General features: G+C 37.6%; 2 protein-coding genes and 2 non-coding genes across 6 annotated transcripts in view; 2 read left to right on the forward strand and 2 right to left on the reverse strand.

The window, feature by feature from the left end:
* Positions 1 to 2,533: 2,533 nt before the first annotated feature.
* On the reverse strand, positions 2,534 to 7,504 carry LOC120413805 (protein NLRC5). Of its 2 annotated transcripts, none has more exons than XM_039574762.2 (3): positions 6,431 to 7,503; positions 2,995 to 3,130; positions 2,534 to 2,925 (listed from the first exon to the last, which is right to left on the reverse strand). In XM_039574762.2, the coding sequence occupies exons 1-3, from the start codon at positions 7,317 to 7,319 to the stop codon at positions 2,658 to 2,660; spliced, it is 1,293 nt and encodes a 430-aa protein (XP_039430696.1). In that variant the 5' UTR covers positions 7,320 to 7,503; the 3' UTR covers positions 2,534 to 2,657. The 2 variants fall into 2 exon arrangements, with proteins under 2 accessions (XP_039430696.1, XP_052565652.1); XM_052709692.1 differs by having other exon boundaries at positions 2,826 to 2,944; positions 6,431 to 7,504.
* Positions 7,505 to 11,810: 4,306 nt separating this feature from the next.
* On the forward strand, positions 11,811 to 11,892 carry Trnas-gcu (transfer RNA serine (anticodon GCU)). Its single transcript has one exon. It is a non-coding gene; the product is annotated as a tRNA-Ser (tRNA).
* A 759-nt stretch (positions 11,893 to 12,651) lies between these two features.
* On the forward strand, positions 12,652 to 12,733 carry Trnas-gcu (transfer RNA serine (anticodon GCU)). The gene has a single exon. It is a non-coding gene; the product is annotated as a tRNA-Ser (tRNA).
* Positions 12,734 to 20,928: 8,195 nt separating this feature from the next.
* The window catches only part of LOC120413782 (protein kinase C), a 49,055-nt gene continuing 46,305 nt past the window's right edge, over positions 20,929 to 23,678 (reverse strand). The window contains exons 10-11 of one of the 2 annotated variants that reach the window (XM_039574727.2): positions 21,517 to 21,656; positions 20,929 to 21,426 (exon numbers count right to left, since the gene is read on the reverse strand). In XM_039574727.2, coding sequence (XP_039430661.1) covers positions 21,262 to 21,426; positions 21,517 to 21,656 — 305 coding nt within the window. In that variant the 3' untranslated portion in view covers positions 20,929 to 21,261. Of the gene's footprint in view, positions 21,657 to 23,678 lie in introns of both variants that reach the window. The other variant, XM_039574726.2, reaches the window with a different exon arrangement.

Raw genomic sequence — 23,678 nt, forward strand, 5'->3', positions numbered from 1 at the left:
CATACCAGCCTAAAAGGTCTAAAGTTTGTTTTTAGGATCCTTTAAGCTACATATTGTGTTTTATATGTTAATATGTTTTTTTTTTGTAAAAAAAACTCTAGAAGTCTTTTGATTACCAATCCAACGACGGGTTGCACGTGGGATCCGGACGACATTTTCATCAACATATCTGAGATCCGGCCTCTGATATGTGTTGAATTATCACTTAAATGCCATGATGTTTGGTTCAAACCTAGGTTCAAACACATAAATTTTGCGTCACTATCAATGTTTTGACAAAATTCGTTCAACAAGTTGTTCTGGAAGGTTCAGGAAGATTTGATTTAGATCAAAAATTTCTTCACTGGCTTTAAGAAAGCAACAACCGGCACATGCTGATTCAATTTGGTGCAGAAATTCATTAAATTTTATTCAATGCAGAGCATTTCAGAATGGTCAAAACTTTTGATAGGGTATTCAGATTAGAGAACCTGGAGCTTGTTAGACAACGGCCATCTCAAACCATAAGTACCAATCGAAGCACGAGAACTGTTAAACAAAGGAAGGGGAGCTGGGGGTAAGACGGCCACCCCACTGTTTTACTAAGTATACTAATGAATATTACTAAATTGTTAAGCAATACTGTTCCTCATGCTAAATAATGCATATCTCGGATTAGTTTTCAAAAAGACGTAAGAGCCAAACAACAAAGCCCTTTTTTCAACGGTACTCGACCTACTTACGAATAAGCAACTTCAAAAATGCTTGAGACTCGGCTTGAGATTGTTCATTTACATGTCTTGCAAGTACCTACTCTAAATGGAGCACCCGCAATCGAGCAGTTTTTGACAGTTCGCTCCATAAGAAATACATTGTAGAAAAAAGCAAAGACTGCTCGAATGGAAATGCTCCATTCGGAGAAAAATGAAAATTAGTGTCTGAGGTCACGATGGCACTTACGGCTTTTTGAAAACTCACCCGAGATATGCACCTTTGCCAAAGCTATTGTTTGAAATAGTATAAAAATAGCTCAACATAAACAATTTTTTTTCAACTTGAAACTGGATGTAATTTTTATGATTTACAACTTAAGCATTTTGGTAAAATAACAATATGTAATACTTTCTTTTAATATTTTTTCATGTTAAATTGAAGTTTTCCCAAGATTATGACCCTCGAAAAAGTTTTAAAATGCGTTGAGCTATTTGTAAAAAATGTTTTATAAAATAAGTAACTTGGTGGCAAGACGGCCACCTCCACGGGGGGTAAGACGGCTACCCGTAATTTGTAAATTTGGTTTGATAAAGGTTGCATTTTTGAAGGATTTTTGACTGTTAATACATATTATTTAAGACATATTTGACATACTTTCGATAAAACTATCATTTGTTATCAAAATGCTGTTAACTGCCGGTTCGTCAATATTCCTTACTGTGATATAGCAAAATTCATTGAATAGTATGAAATCCATTCAAATTTTTAATAAAAGTCGCTAATTTAATATTGTTTACATAATTTTGATTTACTATTTGTAATCGAAACACACAAACCAGTTAATTTGCATTAAATTGGGTATATTTTCGTGTAAAAATTCATAGTTTTTCATGAAATGTGGTCGCAATAATATGGAATTCACATAGCCAAAATATAAAATTTGTTGAACAACATTTTGCTTCACATTTAAAACTTGTTTTTTTTCCAACCAAAAAAATAGTTATGATTTTCAGAGAAGTCTGTTCAACCAATCATGTAGGTATTTGGGTGGATTTAGCAAAGTTATCAAGTTAATTTATAGCACTGACCGTCTAACCCCACATGGGTGGCCGTCTTACCCCGCGTATTTCATATATATCCGATTTCAATTATTTTTTTTTAAATGCTGAAAAATATTGAAAATTGGTTTTAAGACCAACTAATTTATGTCATTTCTATAATGGACTATTAGTAGAACAATATGTACCTGATTTGAGATCAAAATAATCTGTAGTGTTAATTTTATGAGACTTCTCCCTTAGGGTGGCCGTCTTACCCCCATCTCCCCTACCAATCGAGCAAAAGACAATTATTGTAATTTTTGATAGGGTTGTCAGATCTTATTGTGAAAGCAGACAAAAATCGAAACACGAGCGCAACCTGTCAAAGCCTGTTGCGCCACAGACTGATGTACACGCTTACGATAAACCGCTCCATTTGTGTATGGCGCAACAGATTGTTTTGCGCAACAGAAGAGATGCGCACTTCGGTTTGGTGGAAGCTGCATAATAAATGACAATTCTTTTAAATACCTTTCTGAAAATTTATAACATGAACCATCTGCCGGACTTTAGACTAAATCGTTTTTATAGCATAACTTTTGAAGTACTTTACTAAACTTCGTAATTTGAAGAAAAAACACATACACACACATTTGCTCATGAAGTTCATTTTTAAATTGATTTTATAACGTTTCCTCGGTAAGATGAAAGTAAGGCAAAAAAAAATACAAAACTGAAATATCATCAATTTTAAAATTCATTTTATTAGGATTTTGTACACTTTTTGAGTTGCGTGTTCACGACACGACAAGATAGTAGAAAAAAAAAACTCGTATATTTCCCTTGCGACAGTTGACAACATATTATAAACACGCTTGTCCACCACACCTGTCCATCACGCTAAGAAAACGTCCCGTATCATCCTCACCAATCACTCAGGCTGTGTTTGTCGCGATTTTCCATTACCATCTCATCGATGAGTGCGCGAAAGTCCGCCGAAATATCGGTGTTGCGCAGGTCAAAGCGTTGCAGCGTTTTGTTCTCCTTGATCCGTTCCACCAGGCTGGCTCCCATCGCTGGACCGAGCTTGTTCGAGGACAAGTCCAGGAATTTTACACTCTTGTTGAAACGCAGCATCATCAGCAGATACTCTTCGATTTCTTCGTCGATCGAACAGCAGCTGAGGTTCAGTCTAGGGGAAAATTAAAAAACTTTTTCAGAATGCTTTTTGAGATTTTTAAATTCAAATCGATCAACTAACTCTTTCAATGGCAGATAGAACATCATTGTGAGTACGATAATTGCGCCAGGATTGCCGATGGGATTCAGCCGTAGGTCTAACCGTTCGATAGGGCGTCGACGAACAAGGTGGACCAGAAAGAGGATGCTTTCGGCAGCTGAAGTTAAATACAAAATGTCAAGCTTTTATTGTTGTGTGATATTCACCTTAATGTTTATTTGTTCTTAAAAAATGTTTGTAACCAGTGGGTGTGTAGTGAGTGAATTCCAGTGACACAGGGGCAGGTTAGCGAGTGTGTTCGTTGAGAGTGAGACGATTCGGTTTGTGTCACCCACGGAGAGCGAGCGCGACCACCCCGTATGAGATCGCCAATGAGATGGAGTAACGCCGCTAGCCACCACCAGAGGGCCGAAGAACATCGCAAGGATTGGTAGCCGTGGCGAAAAGGATGATGATGATGATGGGGCGAAATATGGGACTTCGCCGGATCAGAGGTTCGCGGTTCCATGTCCTGCCGTAGATCGGCCATTTGCCCGGTGTATTGGAAAGAGTACGTATCGTACAAATCGCGAGTGAAGCCGTCCGAGCTACGATTAAAGCTCCGCGGCGTAATAAAGTGAAGTGCCGCGACTCGCCAAGGAGAAGGACTTCACGGAGGACACGGAAGGACCGTGCAAGACACCCCAGGACATCCAGGTAAACCCGCGAACCCGTCAACAACCCTGATCCGTGCCCCGAAACCAACGCCCAGTGTAACCGCCATCTTGTTCCCCCATCTCATCACAGGACCCCGTAGTTTTAGCTACAAAAGCCGGAATCCGCGACTCGGATCTCCCGGATCAACCCGTGGCTCGCCCGTGGTTTTCCCCAACCCGTCCACCGTGCACAATCGGTGTCGACCAGCGACCAGCCGCTCAAAGCTGAGTCGTGTGAGTCCTCCATCCGGGAACCACGAGCCACACCCGAAGACCTGCCTTACATCAACCAACCCTGCGCCGGAAACCGGGCAAGACCAGCGGTACCTTCGGGGACAGCTGAAGCTCGAGTCCGTCAACACACTCGAGGACGCGCAGAGGGCAGGCAAACGAGGGTCAAGCGAAGGCTGCAGCAGCATCAACCCGTGCGTCGGAACGCCGACGGCCACGACAAGCCACCCCAGGCCAGCGAGCAGCGCGAGCAGGCCGAGGTCGGAGACAGCGATCGCGTCAGCAGATCCAGCAGCAGCGGCAGCAGTAGCTGAGGGGCCCCGAGCAGCAGGTCCGCCCACGGACAAGGAAGAAAGTGTCAAGGTAGGAGATAGATAAGGAAGTGGGTTAGGACAGGAGGGAGAAGGTCAGGTTTAGGAGGAAGCCGTGCCAATAAAAGTGACTTGACGAGTAAACCGAGGAGTTTATCTCAAAGCGAACATCAGTGTTTTCCTGCCTCGTGAGCATAATTTATGCCGACCCTGAGGTTCAAAAAGGGAGTTATTTGGACCACCCACTCACCCCATTGAGTTTTATGTTTCGATCCCCTTGCCTTGTAGCATTTATTAACTAAGTGGGTCACCCTAGTAGACCCGAAAGTTATATGTTTGAAATTTGGTTTCGAACAGATCAAAAAATATTACAAAATTTACATTAATTTACAATAAAAATTTGATCAATTGCTTTCGATATGTTATCGATTGACAATTAAAAATGAGGTTAATAAATCAAGACAAAACTTGGAAATAATATAAATATTTAATTTAAGAAAACATGGCCAAAACATGTATCGACTCTATTTCCCACATTTTCGGAAAACTAATCTAAAACATTTAAGAAACTAAATTTGAAAAATGTAATTTTGTGCAACTCAAATTTTTTGTATGAACAATGAAATAAAAATGAGTGTTTTAGACTACTTGCAACGACTACTTTGTTCTAGCTGTTTCATTTTTCAAATAGAACTGAAACAGACCACCCGAAACGCGGAGCTGCAGATTTATTTTTCGAGCAGTATTTTGATAATAAAATATGTTTCAACATGAATTAAAAGATAGTTACATAATTGGTGTGTACAAGTATCAGGTGTCTGCTCTTATTTAGCTTATACAACCGATTTTTTTTTTGCAGATTTGAGATTGTTAAGGTTATTTGATTTTTATGAGTAAATATGATATTTCTATAATCAAATATGAACCAGGAACATTAACGTTGAATTATTTGATCTTGCTTTGCCTTTTCTTTCTTTTGTTCCTTTTCAGATGATTCAGCCAGGAGTGTAGGAGTCCAGCTCAACCGAGCTCCTCGCGAAGATGGAGCTCTGGATCCAGCCGTGTTATTTGTATTTTGTTACTCATGTATTTATGTTTTGTATTATGTGTTTACAAAAAGAAGTAGGTTTTTGGTGCCACTGCTTTGGTGGCTTTTCCTGCCTTAAAAAAAGTAAATAAATTCAAAATTCAAAGTGAAAAAAAAACATGGATACAAAACATGATTTCGTGCTTGCCATTTCATTAGGGCACATAACTTTTTTAAACAAGAGTGTGTCCCTTTCACACCATATGTTAACTGTCATTTGAGTGAAAGGGATACACTATTGTTATGTGCCCTTTTGAAATGTTAGGCTCCATTTAAAATCGAAAATGGGGGGGTTGTGCAAGCGTGACATTGCATGTTATAAGTATAGGAAAAGCGTGACAAAGGGGGAGAGGGGGGTAAATTTTGGCTGATTTTAGCGTGACGTACTTTATGGATGAAGCCTAATTCGTTGTTCAATTTCGAGTTTTGTATCCATGCGGCATGCCCCTATTAAATATTAGGTTAAGGTAAATATCGTATTTTTTCAAAAAATCTAATACCCTTATAAATCTTAAACTTGCAAAAAAATCGGGTTTATCAGCTAAATTCAAGATAAATCTGGGCAGACGAGTGATATTTGTTCATAAAAATTATGTAATAATCTATTAATTCTTTTAAAAATATATTTTAATACGATTTATGATTTTCATTTTTAAAAAAATCCCACTTATTCAAAAACTCGGTTAAACTAAATTTTAAAAATGTTTAGCGTTTTGCAACGTTCTACAAAGTTGTTTCTTGTCTTATTTTGCACATTTTGATGAGTAAATGTCACATAAAACACATCATTTGACAAGTTTCACAAACTGTTATTAAAAAGTTTCCAATAAATAATAAAGGAATTTAGAACAAAAAACTTAAAAAAATAGATATCTCAGAAATTTCTCGATGAATCATTTCGCTCTTAGAAGCATTGGAAAGCTGAGAAAATTTCCTATAAGACACATTTGAAAGTAGCGATGACTATTTTTTCGCCTTAAGGTTGCCCAGAAAACACGCCGTGTAGCATCACAGCTCATATGGCACGCAGATGAAAAAGAAGTTTAATTGAGAATGCAAATAAACTTAAGTTGTGATTTCTTTTGCATATTTCAAGTCTGAAATAGGCAATAAAAAAAACCCTTTCAACTTACAAAGAAAGTTGTTCGTCAGCACCACTTCCTTCACGTTCGGCAGCGATTCCGGCGAGAGCGCGTCGAAGAAGGCCCGCACACCGACGTCTCCGCAGCGACAGTGCGGAAAGCCAACCGACGCCAAGTTCGGACAACCCTTGTCCATGGCCGTGGCCAACCGTTTCATCATCGCCGGTTCCAACTTGGTGCTGTGCAGCCGAAACTCGGTCAGTTCGTAGCACCGTTCCAGGCCCTGGGTCATCAGCTTGACGTCCTTGTCCGTGATGGTGGCGCATCCGAGGTAGAAATTGTTGCCGGCATTTTTCACATCGTACGTGATGTTGACCTTGCGCAGTTCACGGAGATTCGAAAGAATCAAATCCAACGGAATGTGGTCCCCGTTTTCGTTCGTAGGTGGCTCCAGGTGGTCAATGCGGAGTTCACGCACGTGCAGCGAGCACAGATCGACCAGCTTTTGAACGATTTCCTGCTCGTAATCAGCTGGCTTCAAGTTTTCCAGCATTTCCGAGATGTGCTTCTCCAGGTACACTCGAATCCACGGTTTTTCGTCCACGTCGATCGGGTAGTACGTTTTCCACCTGTTGACGAAGGCGCGCCTCCAAAAGGCATCGCTGCGAATCCTCGCACACAGATTCTCCAACGGAAAGCTCAAATCCAGCAAGTCCAACAGAAAGTGTCTATCCTCACCCAGTGGAATCTCGCGGAAGAACGGAATCGTTAGCCAGTTGTTGGCGATCGTGTTCAGGCACAGTATCTTCAACGGTTGCGGATTGCACGTGTCCCAGTCCAGGTTGATTCCGTCCACGTGGCGATTCGCATCACTGGACAGCTGGTGCTCGCAATAGTACGCCCGGTGCGTGTTAATGTCCAACGTATTAGGATACTTCATCACTGCGTTTCGCGACTTGGCCTGTGGCCTGCAAAATTTGCACTTGAAATATGAGCCGGAACGCGCCGAGCACGTTTGATCGATACCGTCGTCGGGTGCCAACTAACGAAAAGTCCGCCACGAGCGAGTGTGATGCGATTTTGGCGTCTCCTCATGGCGAGGACGGAGGACACGGAGAATGGGTTGTTTTGAGGAACGCGACGCAGCAAATTTCGGTATACAAAACGGGATCCATGGCAATTTGCGGATACTCCACTTGAACATCATGACAGTCAGCCATCGCCATTGCAAGACGGGAAGTGTGGATGCTCCACTTTTTTAATGGGATAAGGGTAAATCTCCACGAAATCCCTAAATAAGTTTTGCTTGGAGTTGGACGTTATTTGGAAAACATATAAGGCATAAAGCTTATTGAAATCGAGACAAACTTGAGAAATGTTGAAAAAATCTGGAGTTTGTTTTTGAAAAGGACCAATAAACCAAATTTCCAGTTTTTGCTTTTTGGGTGTTTTTGAAACCGCCTTGAGTCAGGGGTATTGAAAAACACCCAAAAAGCAAAAACTGGAAATTTGGTTTATTGGTCCTTTTCAAAAAAAAACTCCAGAAATATTTAATTTAAAACTGCAGTAAAAGAAAATCTTAGAGACTTCGGTAAATGTAAAAAATATGTGCGAGTTTGTTTGTTTGCTATAGTTTAAATTTCTTACATATATATTTTTTTTAATTTAAAATTCAACTACAATCGTTGTTAGCCATGGAAATCGCTTTGAGACAAATTGCCATATAGAACGGAACTTCTGCGTCGGTTTGTGCTAGCGTTGGCGGTCACTTGAGCAGATTTACAACGGCCCCGACCATGTGAGCCAGGAGACAGACCGGCGTTTGTTTATTTTTATAAACTAGTCGCGCGAGATTTTTGTTTACATGCAGTTTTTTTTCTGACAATTTTTATTGAAGGGGCGTTTTTATTTTATTTATTTTTTGCCATTTCGCATGTTCCGCTGTCGGTCATATTTGGCTAAATTTAGATTAATTATGGGACTTAGTTTTTTTCCGCCGTTTTCTTGTTCTGGTCAGTGGATGTTTTCTTTTTTCACTTTTTTTTAGAAATGGAGGGTGACGTCCTGCCCTGCGAGAGAGAAGGTATAAGTTATAGATGCGCCGTTTTGGCACGGACGGCGTTTGCTTATTTTCCCGACGGCGACATCAAGCGTCGCGAAGCCAACAGGCGGAAAATCACGCGCCGGTTTTCAACACACACCTGTTCCTGGGGGATGGTTACAAGGGCAAATGATGCTGGGACAAAATAGTCAAACTTAATATTTTGGTGTTGAAGCAAAATCATAAACATATATTTTTTAAATCAATATTTTAATTCATCTAATATTGAGCAACTCTCTAAAGAACTGGAAATAGTTTTAATTTGTGCCAAAGAAACCATTTCGCATTATTATTGGTTTGCTCATAAGGCTTTCTAGTCAGAAATTTACCAACACATTCAAAGTATGTTTACATGGCAGCTGGGGGTTTGTTTGCATCAAATTTGCTATCTCTTACTAGCAAGGTTTTTTTTGTCATGTCTGAAAATTTTAGCAGCATCCCATACAAAAATGATCTGTGATTATACGAAAATCTGAATCCAGAGAAGAAATCTTCTGATCGATCGAATTTTTTATCATCAAAATTTTAGTTCCCAAAACCCATATTTTCGAATTTATTTTAATATATTTTAAGGCACAACAAAAAAAGAAATGTTTTGAGCAACAGAGAAGCTTGGGCAAACATTGTGTAACCAATTTATGAAGTTTTTCTCTACAAATCATTTATTTGGCATGTTGATGCATGCGGTAAAGGGGGGGGGGGGGATTTTTGCCGGGAAGATGTATGTTTGTGGTGTTCTTTTTGTGCTGTATTCGTGGTCGTGTTCATGGCGAATTCTGTGGAAGGTTTGAAGCCGCGTGTTTGGATTTTTGTGTCTAGGTTGTTTTAATTGTGGTTCCATCTGGAGTATTAGTTTTTTGAATTATTGTTATTTTTTACAGCTTCCGTTCACTTTTAAAAGTCGCATGGGTTCCCTGCACTTTTGCCACTAGTGAACAACAAAAAAATCCCCTACCAAATCCCCACGAGACTGTATGGGCGTAGCCTTGGAGCACAGTATGGAAATTTACGTTCTCGGATATTTTTGGATGTACCGGGCAGCAATCAAATTGTCTAAGAATATTGAATTGACCATTGTGGCACCCCCTACGGCGTGGTTCAGACCCGTAATGTTATGCTATGCTATGCTATGTTAAATCATTTATTTGGCATGTTCAGCATAATTTAAACCAATGTTGAATGACATTGAATTGTCCTTTTCGCCAAAATAATTGTTTTGAGTTCGACATCTGAAATCAGCCATGGCCACTAGCAGGCCTGCAAAATGTTTGCAACCCAGCGTACACATGAAGCAAACCAAAATGTCAGTTCACTACTAGCATGTGACTGTAAGCCTACTGTGTCCATTCAACCACTGCCGCCTGACTCGTGCCGGTCGGGTGCTGGAGAATGAGAGGCGTGAAAAAATGAGCTACACTCAAACAATTCGTCTCGTATGACTGACTCGTAAAATCCTCTCTAAACACTATTTTGACTATTTTTAAACAATTGAATGGTTCTAGACTGTGAAAAACACTTAAAACAACCATAACTTATATTCAAAATTACATTTCCACGCATAAATCCCAACTTTTTATGTAAAAACTTGTTTTTTATGTGCGTGCAACGTCGAATGAGCGTTGGTCGACTACTGCCTCGCATTGCAGCTGCTCAGTGAGCTAGGGCACTCACGACTGAGTCGGGTTTGTTTATGTCACGTAGAGAACCTGAGAGAGAAGCGTCGTCACTCAGTGCAGCGCTTGAATTACTTGTCAAAATTGAGTTCCTTCGTTTAGTTTAGAAGCACATGAGCGGGAAAGAAACGGGAGAGCGAGTTTTGTTGTGTTTGAGAGTCATGTCATTTCTCTTTGAAGGTTCTCTAATGTCACGGTTTTGCGGTTCAGTGAATGGCTCTGAAAAATTCGTGTATGCGGCGCCGATTTTCGCATCATGACCCCTGACATTTTCAGCTCTGGTCCCTAGTCTAAAATTTGAAATTTTCACTTTTCGTGCTGAGAAATTCTGTACCGTCCTGGGTCAGAATGTTTTGCTTGGGGAATTTGAAAATTTCAAATTTCAGATTAGGGACTCGTAATCGGGCTGTAGTGGACGAAATTGGATGCTTCAAATTGCAAGAGGTGGGTTTTTTGTCTTCTATCTGACCACCACAAAATTTCCCCCCGAGGGGTTAAACCGGTTCCGGGACAATCCGGATTGTTTAACGGTATTGTTCCGAAACAGTATTTTTGGTCGAAAAATGTTAATAAAAAAGATGAAAACAATGTATATTTTGAACAAACTTCTTCAGTAGAGATTCTTACAAAATAAAATGGCAATTCTATAAAAATAGTTGTTGATAAACTAATGTTTTGATAAGTTTAACTTAAAAAACTAAATTTAAACCAATTTTTAATATAAACTAACTAAACAAAGTTATCAGAATTTCAAAGTTGTCACAAACTGGCTAGAGGTACTAGTATTTGACACAGAAACAACATTTCATAAATAAATTCAATTAAATCGATCAGATTTTGTACTTTTACTAGGGGTACGGACAGTTATTTGACTTTTTCAGTAAACTATTTTTGCATTTTTTAAGAAGAAGTTTTTTGCAAACCCAATGACAATGTCTTAAAGAGGACATTCTGCCGCGTCGATTGATGTATAAGACATGGCACTTTAGTCGAATTTTATGTACTTTTATATCACGAACATTTTCCGTACGGGGAGTACGGACAAATATTTGACTCACTGTATATCAGAAATACGTCGAATAATATTTTTAAACAATCAAACCAATTTGTCTTTGTGGCAAACAAATCCAAGCGATTGATTGATTAAGAATAATGCATTGAAAATATGAGCGTTTCAATTTCTTCAAATTTTACATGATTATTATGAAATAAAAGACAATCCAGCTTGTTCTAAATGCGATAACAGTATTCTTTGATGTAACATTAAGAAAAAGTTTAATTTGTATAATGAATTTTGGTCAGTTTTTTTATTATTATTGTTATGTAAAGCAAATTGATTTATACGTCCTTATCAAACTATTCATTGTGCTAAACAAAATTATCTTTATTGTTGTGTAGTAAAATCAGCAATCTAAACCCAATTCATGTTCTCTGAGCCAGTGTTGCAAAAAATCTCTAAATCTTTCGCGGTTCGAATGAAATAAAATCAGTTCGACCGGACTTTTTAAATTTGCTTTCTAGCCAATCAACTAAAATTTATTTATTAACAGTTGAACACAAATAATTTAAAAAATCCTTACTCCGGAAAGGACACCTCCGTTGAAAAAAGGGTGCCCCGACTTTTGAGCGCCTTTTCGAGGCCATTTTTCACCCAACTGACGAGGTGGCCGAGAGGTTAAGGCGTTGGACTGCTAATCCAATGTGCTCTGCACGCGTGGGTTCGAATCCCATCCTCGTCGGGAATTCTTTTTGGCGGAAGTGGCCGTGCACTTGATGATTGTGTTAGTTGAAGAACAAAAGAAATACTAAGTGTGTGTGTTGTTTGGTGACACTATTCAATAGCAAGAGAATTTAATGAAAATTGAAGGATTATTAATATTAGCAATTTACGTAATCTTCGATAAGTTTATTGGCGACGTGAGAATTTCCTTCAAGTGACTAGTACAAAAACATTCGAGCAAAAAATGATACCACTCTTTCTCAACCAACAACGGAATGAAAGATGGGTTTATAGACTTTCTCGAACAGGTTGTTTAATGAACCCACCACTTTACACGCAGCACAAACATGTCTCCATTTGTCGCGAACCAGTTTATAATCGCGATAATCAATTTCGTTTATTTTGAAACATCCTTCTCCGAACATCAGCATTTCTTTCAACAAGCCGCCAGCTGTCAAGTCGTTGCTCGAACCAAAAGTGACAAATCGGAGTCGGCATGGTAGATCCATCAAGGGTTGTAAACATCGCATAGGTACAGCATCGCAGTATCACTCACACACGGTCCCGGCAAGACTTGCGCTGACGTGTTGCGACCTGCTCGCAACAAGCGCTACCCGTGCTGTGCAATAAATGTGACGTCACGCGTTCACTTTCACACTACCACACGCGTAAACTGTTTCGACGTAGACACGTAGCATCTTCTGCCTTGGTTACTCTCCCCACCTCGAAAAAAGACCCAAATAGCCCGGTTGACATTGAGACCGGCAGCAAACATGGCGACGAGGTGGCCGAGAGGTTAAGGCGTTGGACTGCTAATCCAATGTGCTCTGCACGCGTGGGTTCGAATCCCATCCTCGTCGAGGAGCTTTTTTTTGCGTTGCGTTGTTGCGGGAGGGTTTTTTGATCGATGACAGTAGAGGCTGCTCGGTGAGGATGACTTGATATTGCTTTGGAAGACAGGTCACAGGGATGGTAATCAATAAAGAGTGGTTTTATATTGTTATAATCACATATTTATATATATTTATTTCTCGTTATTATTATATAATATTTTGGTATTTATTTATATATTAATTTTTAATGTTCTGTTCTCCAGTAATCTGCTTACAACTTTGTCTATCGTGTTGGTTTCCTGTTTTTGTGTGTGGTAAAACTTTTTTTAAAATTCTACTTCTCCCTCTCTTGCCACCCTTTTCGCGCACTCTGATGTTGTTTGATTTATTTTTCTTTTCATTGGATACTTGCTGCTGCCAATTTGTTTCTTCTTTGTGCTGCTGTTAAATCCTTCTTTTTCCTGCTATCCGTGAGAAGAGTCACAAATACCTCCTCAAACGTGGGTTGAACAAGCACTTTTGCCATGTCGGCTTGCATCTTTAATTTTCTTCTTTTGATAAATATGACACATTTTGGTATTGTTTGTTTGCTTCGCTTTGTTTCCGTTACGAGTGTGTGTGTGTGTGTGTGTGTGTGTGTGTGTTGAGTTTGTGAATGTGTGTTTTCCATACACAATTGCTAAACAAGTTCCATGCAGGCAACGTCATTAACTGAACCACCGAAAGAGAGATAGAGTGAGAGTGAAGAAAGTTTGTGTATGTGTGGGGATGTAAAAAGGGGAAATTGTTTTAATGGAATTACTTTGTGTGATTTGTTTGGTATATTTTTAAGGGACTCTACTTGAGGATATTCATTTTCGTTTAACAATTACGGTGGGATATTTCCAGAGGGGAAGATTGGAAGTGTTCGCTCTTTCAGTTGATGACGTTTTTCTACTAAGACTTCTCGAATACGTGTGTGTATGTGTGTGTGTGAGTGTGGATAAAGTTTAAGCATTTCCTTATAATCAAACAGGAACAAAACATAAAGATTGTCTGTAAATGAAACTGGCAAGAACAGTTTGTTTTCCTTTTTTCTTGTTTGTTAATGCTTAGGAAAAATACGAGATTGTACGCTAATGATCGTCAACAGAAACAGTAAATAAATAGTTTGACTTCTTCCTAAATACAACATCAATAAATTATGCACAACAGTTAAACTTTGTGTATTTTGTTTTATTTTTATGCAATATTTTTTGGTTTTTGTTTTCTCGATTTTGTGCTCGCTTTTGTTTTATTCTAGGGCTTTTTTTAAATACACATTGCGTCTACGTTTTTTTTTTGTTTGTTTATCTTTGCTGTTTTTTAAAACCACGTTTTGCTTCCCGTAAGGTCTGCTGGAAAAGTGATCAGAATATGCCAGAATTTGGCATTCGCGTCACGTGTTTTTTTCTTCTCTGGTTTGAACCTTCACACTTTTTTCTGCTTCTTCTTCAACATTCAGTGCACTATTACTGCCAATGATCATATGCTTTAAATATATTTTATTTTCATATACATAATGCTTTTAGTGCGCGTCGCCTCCATCTCTCAGTAGTGTTTGTTCTTGTTTTACTCTGGGCTTGATTCATTTGTTTTCCATATTTTGTTTTGTATATTTTAGCAATTATGTAGGTGTGTGTGTGTTTTTGTTTACTCATTCCATCCATTTTCACGGGTTTTGCTGCTGTTCCAGTTGCATTATATTTTTTAGAATAGTTATATAGTGTTCTTTAGTCTACCTAAACATTTAACTAATTTACACGGATTCATTTTCTTCATTGGGTTTATCCCCTTCTTCCTCTCTTCTTTTATAACTGTTTCATCTGTGGCTGATTTTGGTTACTGTTTTGCTGTGGAAAAAATACCTATTATCTTGGGGGGGAGTGTGAACAACAATAAGCTAGTAACAAAAATATTCTTTTCGACACGATTTTTCTCTCTCTTTCTCACTCCCTGCTGACTCCTTTGAACAGGGAACGACTTCTTGTAACTGATGCCATCGGGAAGATTCTGATCAACGGAGTGTGGAATTTTTGCTGTTTTTTCTTGTTTTCTTTTTGTTTACCTCTGATTAGTATACTACCACGCTACGTTGTTGTCTGGTTGTATTATAATTAGTATAAGATTTGTTTATGACCTAACTCGGAATCTGATTTTTCCTTGTGGTGGGAGAATATATACTATTCTTGCTCGTCTGTTTGCGCAAAACAGAGCGTCTTCCTTCCCTTTTGTTTTTGGTTTCTCTCAAACACACGCATCCCTTCTTTTTGTCAAAATAAAAGAACCAATTTATTCCGAATCTGCGCCGGATTTACGCGGATTCTGCGTTAAAATCTTTCCGATAAGTTATAATTAAAGTTTCTTCTTCTTCTTCTTTATACAGTCAGACGGAATTTCATGTGTTCTCTGTGATTATTCTTGATTCTCGCTCGCTCGCTCTCGATAAATGCCCTCCAAAACATGTCTACCCTGTCCAGTCACATGTTCGCGATGCTCGGCCTTTCTTGCATTTCTTTTTGATATTTCCACTCAGAAAGTAAACATACATACAAAATACTAGAACTTAGACACAGCTTTTACAAAACTTTTTCTTCTTCTTCTTTTTGTTCAACAACGACAACGGCGGTACAACTTACATGCAAACATTACAAAACATTTCAAAGTCGGCAAGTCGTTCGATTCGAGCGACTAGCCGCGGGACAAGTGGGTTGTACCGTGTTTCCTGCAAGGGATCTACGTGTTGGACACACCGTTAAACGACATTATTGATCGCGCCATTTTGAAACAGACAAACAAACATGAAAGTTTTAGCAGTTCTTTTGTTGTCAACCCATCGGGGTTCTTTTTCGAAATTTGACACCACTTTTACACGGCCATCACACACACTACAAAAGGTTTGTTTTGGTAGTGCTTGTGAGATCTGTGTATAAAGTGACAGTTTGTCACTTTTAAGATTGACTTTGTCAAACCAACGCGGTTCAAAGTAGAAAGTGTCAAACGAAAACGCGTCAAACGTAAAAGTGACCAACGACCCGGGGTTTGAGTGTGATGATTCTTTTCTTCTTTTTTACGAGATATCAGTAAAGTGAAGGATCATTCGCAGATTAGGTCTATCACCGTACCTGCAGAAAGATACTTTTCTCTCTGGCAAAAACTTTGCAAAGTTATTAATAAAAAATTGATTTTGGGGTGAAATGGTAAATTATTGGCCAACAACACATTTTCGCTCGTAGGTAAACACAACATAATAAATTTTTTACAATTTTTATTGGCATTTCATAGGCCCTTTCATTGGATTTAACCTAATTGTTTGTAGGATAATGCCAAAATCCTTAGTCGTCTCATTGTAGGGGAAATATACCCATTTTAATCACTCTAATCCGTTCGACCAATTCCCATCACTTTTGCCGTTTCCGCTAATAAATCAACATTTTCAGATGTATCAACAATGGAGAGTTGCTTGCTCACTTTTATTTGAGATATTTATTACTTTGGAACAGTCACAAACACTTTATGAAAGCTGTAATTCATGATCAAAGTGCTGATAGGCCGATAAAAGAAATATGCTGAGAAAGGGTATAGTTCCCCTACTCCTTTGAACCCATGGGTAACAATTAGACACTTTGATTTTGTCAATATATAAATAATTCAAAAACTTTGTAAATCGTCATAAATTTGAATTGAACAAGAATTTTGAACCTTTTAAGAAATTTGGAAGCATAAAAATAAATGACACATTTTTTTAAATTGTAACTAACTCTGTTTTTTTTTTTATGAAATTCAAGTACTTTTTTGTTTAAATCAAAACACTTTTCCGTACTTTTTTTGCAGATAATCACTTCTCTCTTTAGTGGGTAGGGTAGAGTAGTCGTCATCAGCTCTCATAAATCGTAGTTTCAAGCTAAAAGAATCATATTTGGGGGGGAATAGTGGCTTTGGCTATGGAAGCTCCCTTGCACATTTTAGTTTTAGTTTCGATTTTGAGGTTTAAAAGAAAAAAAAATGCTTTCGTTTTTAGGTTGACATATCATAAAATCGTAGGATAATCCCAAAATCCTTGGGAAACAATCAGACACTTTGATTTTGTCAAAACATATTTCAAAAAACTTTGAAATTTGTCCAAAATTTTAATTAAACAAGGTTTTTGACTCTATTATAATTTTTTAATAGCAAAAATGATCATAAAAAGTTCTTTTAATCGTTTTTGATTTCGTAAAAAAAAATATGTCAAAAACTTTGTAAATCGACCTAAATTTCAATTGAACACTACATTATTACCGAAAATAATGAACTATGTAAAGTTGAAACAGTAAGTTTTTATTAAATTTAAGCACTTTTCAGTATAACTATTCGGATCGATCTCATATTTTGGTCTATGTTCCAACACTTCATTACAAAGTATTTGCAACAAAAGGGGCATCATGATATCTAGACTTTTTTTTATTAGGTCCTATCAATAACTTATTTAACTTAAAAAAAACTCTAGATATACTGATAAAAATAATATTAAAAACTAAGTTAATAACCAAAAGTTCCTCAGTAACGACTACCCTACCCTAAGCTTCACATGTAAACATTTCCTACCATTTTTATACTCTCTTGCAGAACTTTTGCAAAAGAGAGTTACAGAAAAGTAAGGGTTATTTCGCAGAAGACCTGTAATATTGTTTTTTTTTGTTCTTTAGCTGATTAGATCCTTGACTTTGGATTTATCAGCTGCTGAAAGTTAGACAATAAATCAGCTTGGGATAGTGATTGTAAACTGTACAAATCAAGCAAAAAGATTCATATTTGGGGGGGGGGGGGGGGGGGGGTGGGGTGCCAAGTTTGATTTTGAGGTGTAAACGTAAACAATGCATTTTCGTTTTAAGGTTGACATAAACCTAAAATAGCGTTTTTTTTTATAAATTTCTATCGTAATGAAGTAATGAGTTGCAAGGTGCAATACTATACCTCTCAGTTAAAATCTTAAGATAAGCCGAAAATCCTAAGTCGTCTCATTATTTTTCTTTCTTTTAATCCCATAACAATCAGACACTTTGATTTTATCAAAACACATTTCAAAAACTTAACATGTTTTTGTTATAAATAAATAAACATGTTTTTGTTTCTCTAAACATGTTTTTGTTTCTCTATTATGATTTTTTAACGAAAAAAAAAATCAATGATGCAAAGTTTTTTAATCATAACTCTGGTTTCGAGACTTCGAAATGAATTGAAAAAATAAATAATTTTATTTTACTTGGATGATTTTGGATGAATGTCTTTTCCCCATTTGTATGAAGATTTTTTAAATCTTCCTATAAATAGGTAGACTGTTTTGTTCCAAACGAATATAAAATTACAGAAATTTGATAGTTTTTAATTTATTTTTATTTGTTATGTTAACGGTGCCTTTACTAATTTTTGATGCTTGAGAGTTTATATGCTGTGTTAATAAATTTCCCGGGATATTTGAATTAAGTTTCCCAGTGATTAGAACTTTTGTTCAAGGCCAATGTATTGTTTTATGCCACCCCGTAACGATCTAGAAAAAAATCAGAAGGCAAACAAAAAAACAATAACTTTTAAATTTGATTGTAAATCCTTTACAATACAATCTAACCATTAGGAACACATTGTTTGACTGTTGTAATTTTAATCAAAGAGAGCCCGGGAAAAAATGCAAATCATTAAATAAATCAATGGTATTTTGATTGTTTTTTTGACAGTGGCATAAAGGACCTATTAGACTACGACAAACAAAGTAACTCGCAAACAAAGAAACTTTTTGACAGTTTAGTAGTTTGCCTGCATTTGTTTGCGGAAACGTCAGCCTGCATACATTTGGCTTTATTTGCGAGTTTAGCAAACTGTCAAACACAAAAAAGTGCGAGTTTGTTTGTTTGTTTGCAGTAGTCTAATACGTCCTTAACTGTTACAATGTATAAATATTTGGAGAAAAAGTATCAGAAAATATAATTTTTCTCCAAATATTTCAGAAACTTGGCTTGAAATTGAGTTGTTTTTTTTTATTATTTTCCCCTGCTCCCCCCTCGACCTTGAACAGAACCGAGGGGCAACAACTGTTGATAGAATTCGCAAAAGCCTTCTTTTTCACTATTTTACCGGTGACTGCCGAGCGATTTCGCTTGCTATTCGCTAATTCGAATAGAACTGCGTTCCAACTAGCGAGTCCGATCTCGCTAATTGGAACGCCTGACAGCTGTCAACGGCACGAAACCTGACACGAAATTGTCGCACAATCGGGTTGAAATGTCAAAATCCGATTGCCAACCGATGTCGAAATTGCAGTGCTTTTTAATTCAAATACATTCGAATTAGCGAGCTTTCGAACTAGTGAAATTTGAATTCTGTACTTTTTTCAAAACAGTGGCGTTAAATTTGATTAAATTTGAAACACTCTAGCTGCACCAGTGCAGTGCACCCTTAAATGTTTTACTTCAAATCATACAAAACAATGTAAACGAGTCAATGTGAGTTTGTAAACAAACAGTCTTTTTTGCTTACGTCAGTGGATGTTAAATCGGCTCATTTACATTTTTCTGAATGGAAATGGTTCAGTAGAAAACATCACCTCTGCGTTTTTGATGAATTATGTCATATTTTTCCACATTTAAAGGACGTATTAGACTAGGACAAACAAACAAACCCGCAATCAAACAATCTTTTGACAGTTTTGCAGTTAGCCTGCACTGTTTGTTTGCGGAAACGTCAGCCTGCATACATTTGGCTTTGTTTGCGAGTTTGGCAAACTGTCAAACACAAAAAAGTGCGAGTTTGTTTGTTTGTTTGCCAAAGTTTAATAGCTCCTTAAGTAGGGTTCGCATTTGATAAGAAAGGGGGTCAAGAAATGTTGCAAAGTGGGCAGCAGTGGTAGGGGAAAACAAAGCCAGAGAGAGGTGAAGATGAGCCCAAAGTAATCGCCCCTCTCTGTATTTTGTTGTGCTGTTCGAAACGCTATTTCTTGACCCCCTTCCTTGAGAGGACCGTACAGGTCCTTCGGCTTCAAAGTTGCATGTTTGTTTGTCTGCGATATTGGATAATCTGACGGAATTTACAAGACTAAAATCATAATACATTTGCTTGAGTAATTTTCCCAAAACAATCTGGAGAAAACTCTGTGTTACGTATTTCTCGAGTCAAATAAAATCAAATAAAAAAATAACGCAAAAATTTTACATGCCGTCTTGCTGGGCTGTGAAAAAATCTCGCTCCCTCTTCTCTCTCTGATAAATCTAGCTGTTGCAATCACCCTGGACTCTACCGCTACCGCGCACCCCTGAGCTACTCAAACTTAACTTGAATTTTATCTTATAAAAAGAAACACACTTTTCGCTTTCCCGAAATAAGAAGATTCTTTAAACAGAGTTCGCCTGAGAACAATTATTTTCCTTTCGCTTTTTATACTATGTAGGTTGAGATGGCACCGAATGTGTGTGTGTATTTTGTGTTGATTTGTGACACGAAACTAAAAGCAACTGAATGCTGCTGCTGGCACAGTTACAGTGCGTGATTTGACTAGCTTCAAAGCGTGTACGAAGGTGATGAACAAACAGTCGGCTTGTGTAGCAAAACTTAAACGATATTTTATCTAGATATTTATACTCTTTGTTACGCGATATTAATAGTAAAGATTCAGATTTGTGTAGTTTGCGCGTAAAACTTAAAACGTTCAAAGTAAAATCTAACTAAACAGTAGGATTCAGCAAGAGTTAAAGCTTAGATCAGTTTTTTTCTTACACACGCTAATAAAAACAACATAAATATTATCTTTTTTTCAGATCTAAACCAAAACACAACGCAATTCGTTTGTATTGCAACAGTCGAATGTAATAAAAGTATAATAGCAAACTTAAGAACTAACAATTCTAAACCAATTAAATATTACGAAATAGATGGTTACACAAATTCGGTGTAATCAGATCGGTCACAAAAAAAATAATAACTTCTAAACATTGCACTTTTAAGCCCTGCTTTAGCGTATGTGTTTGTGTGATTTCCATTCTATAGCTATCGCGAGTCTAGAAGAGTTAAAACTGAAAGCTAATCACTCGATTTTGTATGGCAACCGATAACTCAACAAATATGGTCAGCATTTGTAATGCTCTCTCTCTTTCTCTTTCCCTTCTGTGTAAAGTATCGACTAAAAACGTAAAAATATAGAATCGTTCTACGCCACCATATTTTCCCACTCCCGCTAAATCCCCCTTCACCAACAACATTACATCAAATTAATCTCATTCGTAACATGTTCGAACATTTTACCTACACCGCGTGACTCTCGACGTTTGCAACCGGCACTTTGGGGTTGCAAACCCCCGGAACTCACCATTCCTTTTGCCTACAAAACAACTTTTTTTCAGCACTCTTTTCTTTGTTTGTTTGTGCAACTCCTGTGCTTATGAATTTATCTTTGTTACTCTTTGGTTTTATCACTTATAAGCAATCAAGCGCGCTCCAATATTCTAGTGTGTGTTTGTGTGACTTTGTGTTTGTGCTTTCTCTCTCTCTCTCTCGCTCCCTCCCCATTTTTAACAAACAATCTTCCGCTCCGGCCCAAACTCGTGGTTGACGAACGAGAACCCGCCAAACTCCTCCTGGTTGATGCACCGGATGATGTCGTTCGGCACCGGCGTTAATACTGGGTCCTCCTTCGTGAACTCGGTGTCAAAGTTGAGGGCGTCCCGGGCACTTCGCTGAAAGTTGCGAGGAAAAAATAAATGTTTAGCATCAACATCAACCGGCGCGGCTCTTTGGGGGCCACAACGCATTTTCAGAGAACTCACTACTCGCGGTCGGAATGGTGGTCGTACTTTTCGCTGCTCCAGCGCGTCCCAGTCCATGTCCTTGAAGAACGGATGGGTGCGGATCTGGTTCTCGCCGTCGGTGCAGCCGAGCCGCTTGGCCGCGTTCTTCGTCATGAAGCCTGCAAAGGGGGAGAGGGGAAACAAACGAGTTGGTCAGTCAATGGATCATAGGATCATCTCAATTTCTTATTTCCACGTTTCTATGTCCTGTGTAGTACAGTTTGTACATTCCGAGCTGTTTCATTGTTCAACCTGAATGCATTTCAATGAATCGTCTTTGCAGTTTACTTCACTCAGCATGCCTGGCCGATAGGGTGGTCCAAATGCGGACTTTCTCGGGGCTACCCCCTGAAATCAAAGATTAAACCATCAATTCCAAATTTGAGCTCATTCTGACCACGGGATCCCCTCCCTCTAAGCGCTTGAAGTTTGTATGGGAAAAATCGTCAAAATGTATGAAAAAACTGAAATATTTTTAAATACACGCTTGCCTGCCTGCCTGTCTGCCTAGCAGTGTGCCAGTTATGTTGCCCCTTAGAGCCGTCTGCGCAAAAAGGGTTTTTTTTGGATGCTATTAACTGTTCATCAAAAAATCCTAAAAATATGGTGTCCTCGGGAAAGCTGTTTAATGAAGGTTCTTCATCTGAGAATTGATAAATGTTGGACGACTATTGCGCCCTCCACAGGTAAAACCTGAAACAGTTGCTTTTTTCCATACATTTTGACGATTTTTCCCATACAAACTTCAAGCGATTAGAGGGAGGGGTTCCCATGGCCAGAATGAGCTCAAATTTGGAATTTAGCCAGGTGGTGGGCCAATCTATGATTTCAGGGGGTAGCCCCGAGAAAGCACGGATTTGGACCACCCTAATACTGGTCAATCGAGCAACAAGACCTTGAATAGGGTTGGAACCGGCGGTGGAATTGCCGTATATTAAAAAAAAAAATTAAAAAGACAAATGTTTGAGAATTTTTGCAATAACTCCGTATTTTTTTAAGTACTAAAAATTTTACGATAGTTTCAATTATCACTATATACCGTATATACGGTGAAAATACTTTAGTTTTCATAGTTTGAATCAATCGACCATACGAAAATAAAAAAAAAAAATTTATAAAAATATAATAGTTTTTGAAAAATTTAGTATTTCATTCCAAAAACAGTAAATATGTGAAAAAAAATCGTTTACATAACACCCATACTAAAAATTATAAAAATGTGTTTTATTTTCAAAAAATTCCGGTATTTTGTAAAAATTTCAGTATTTGATTCTTAAAACTCTAAAGAAATCAAAATGCGTACGAAATTTCAAATCGTTTGATATATCAAATTTTAAAATTTGTGTCTTAAAAAAATATTTTGTGATAATGCATACCAAATTTTGAATCGCTTGGTAGTAATAAAAAGTGTTTCATTCCAAAATAGTTTAAAACAGTGAAAATTTATACAACATTTTGAATCGTTTAATACGGGTATAAAACGATTCAAAATGTTGTATGAATTTTCGTTGCAGATCATGAAAAATTGAGTACCTATTTTCGAAAAATATGGTATTATGAGAATTTTTTGTACGTATTTCATTCCAAAAAGTCTAAAACAAAAAAAAATATGTGAAAATTTTAGTATTTTTTTAAATTTCTAAAACAGTAAGACCAAATATTTCTCAAAGTTTATGTCACCCCCCTTAAGGGTTTAATGTCATGTATTTAGGGGGTGCTTAACTGAAGCACAGTGCTTATGTGATGTTTGCTATACGGGAGACATTGGCTATAACCGTATGAAAAATCAAACCAACATTAAAAAAAATATAGTGTTTTGGAATCGGGATGATGTCATCTATCGATTGCACTTAATTTCTTAATTGCACAAATTTCTACAAAAATACTCATTGTTCCTGTATTTTGAAAGTGCAATGTTTCTCGGAAAAATACTCAAAATTATTGTTATTGCAATATGGGTAAATAATCGGGATTTTTCATAAATTTCGAATGTAATATTATTTCTTTTGATAATACTGTGAACATTTTGAGTATTGTCAAAAAAAGTTGTTATTACATTCGGAATGTATGAAAAAAATTCCGATCATTTGATACCCGTATTGTGAAAAACTTAAAATTTTGACTTTTTTTCTCAAAGATGC

The sequence above is a fragment of the Culex pipiens genome, chromosome 3 (genome assembly GCF_016801865.2).
Source record: "Culex pipiens pallens isolate TS chromosome 3, TS_CPP_V2, whole genome shotgun sequence".
NCBI classification, from domain to species: domain Eukaryota; kingdom Metazoa; phylum Arthropoda; class Insecta; order Diptera; family Culicidae; genus Culex; species Culex pipiens.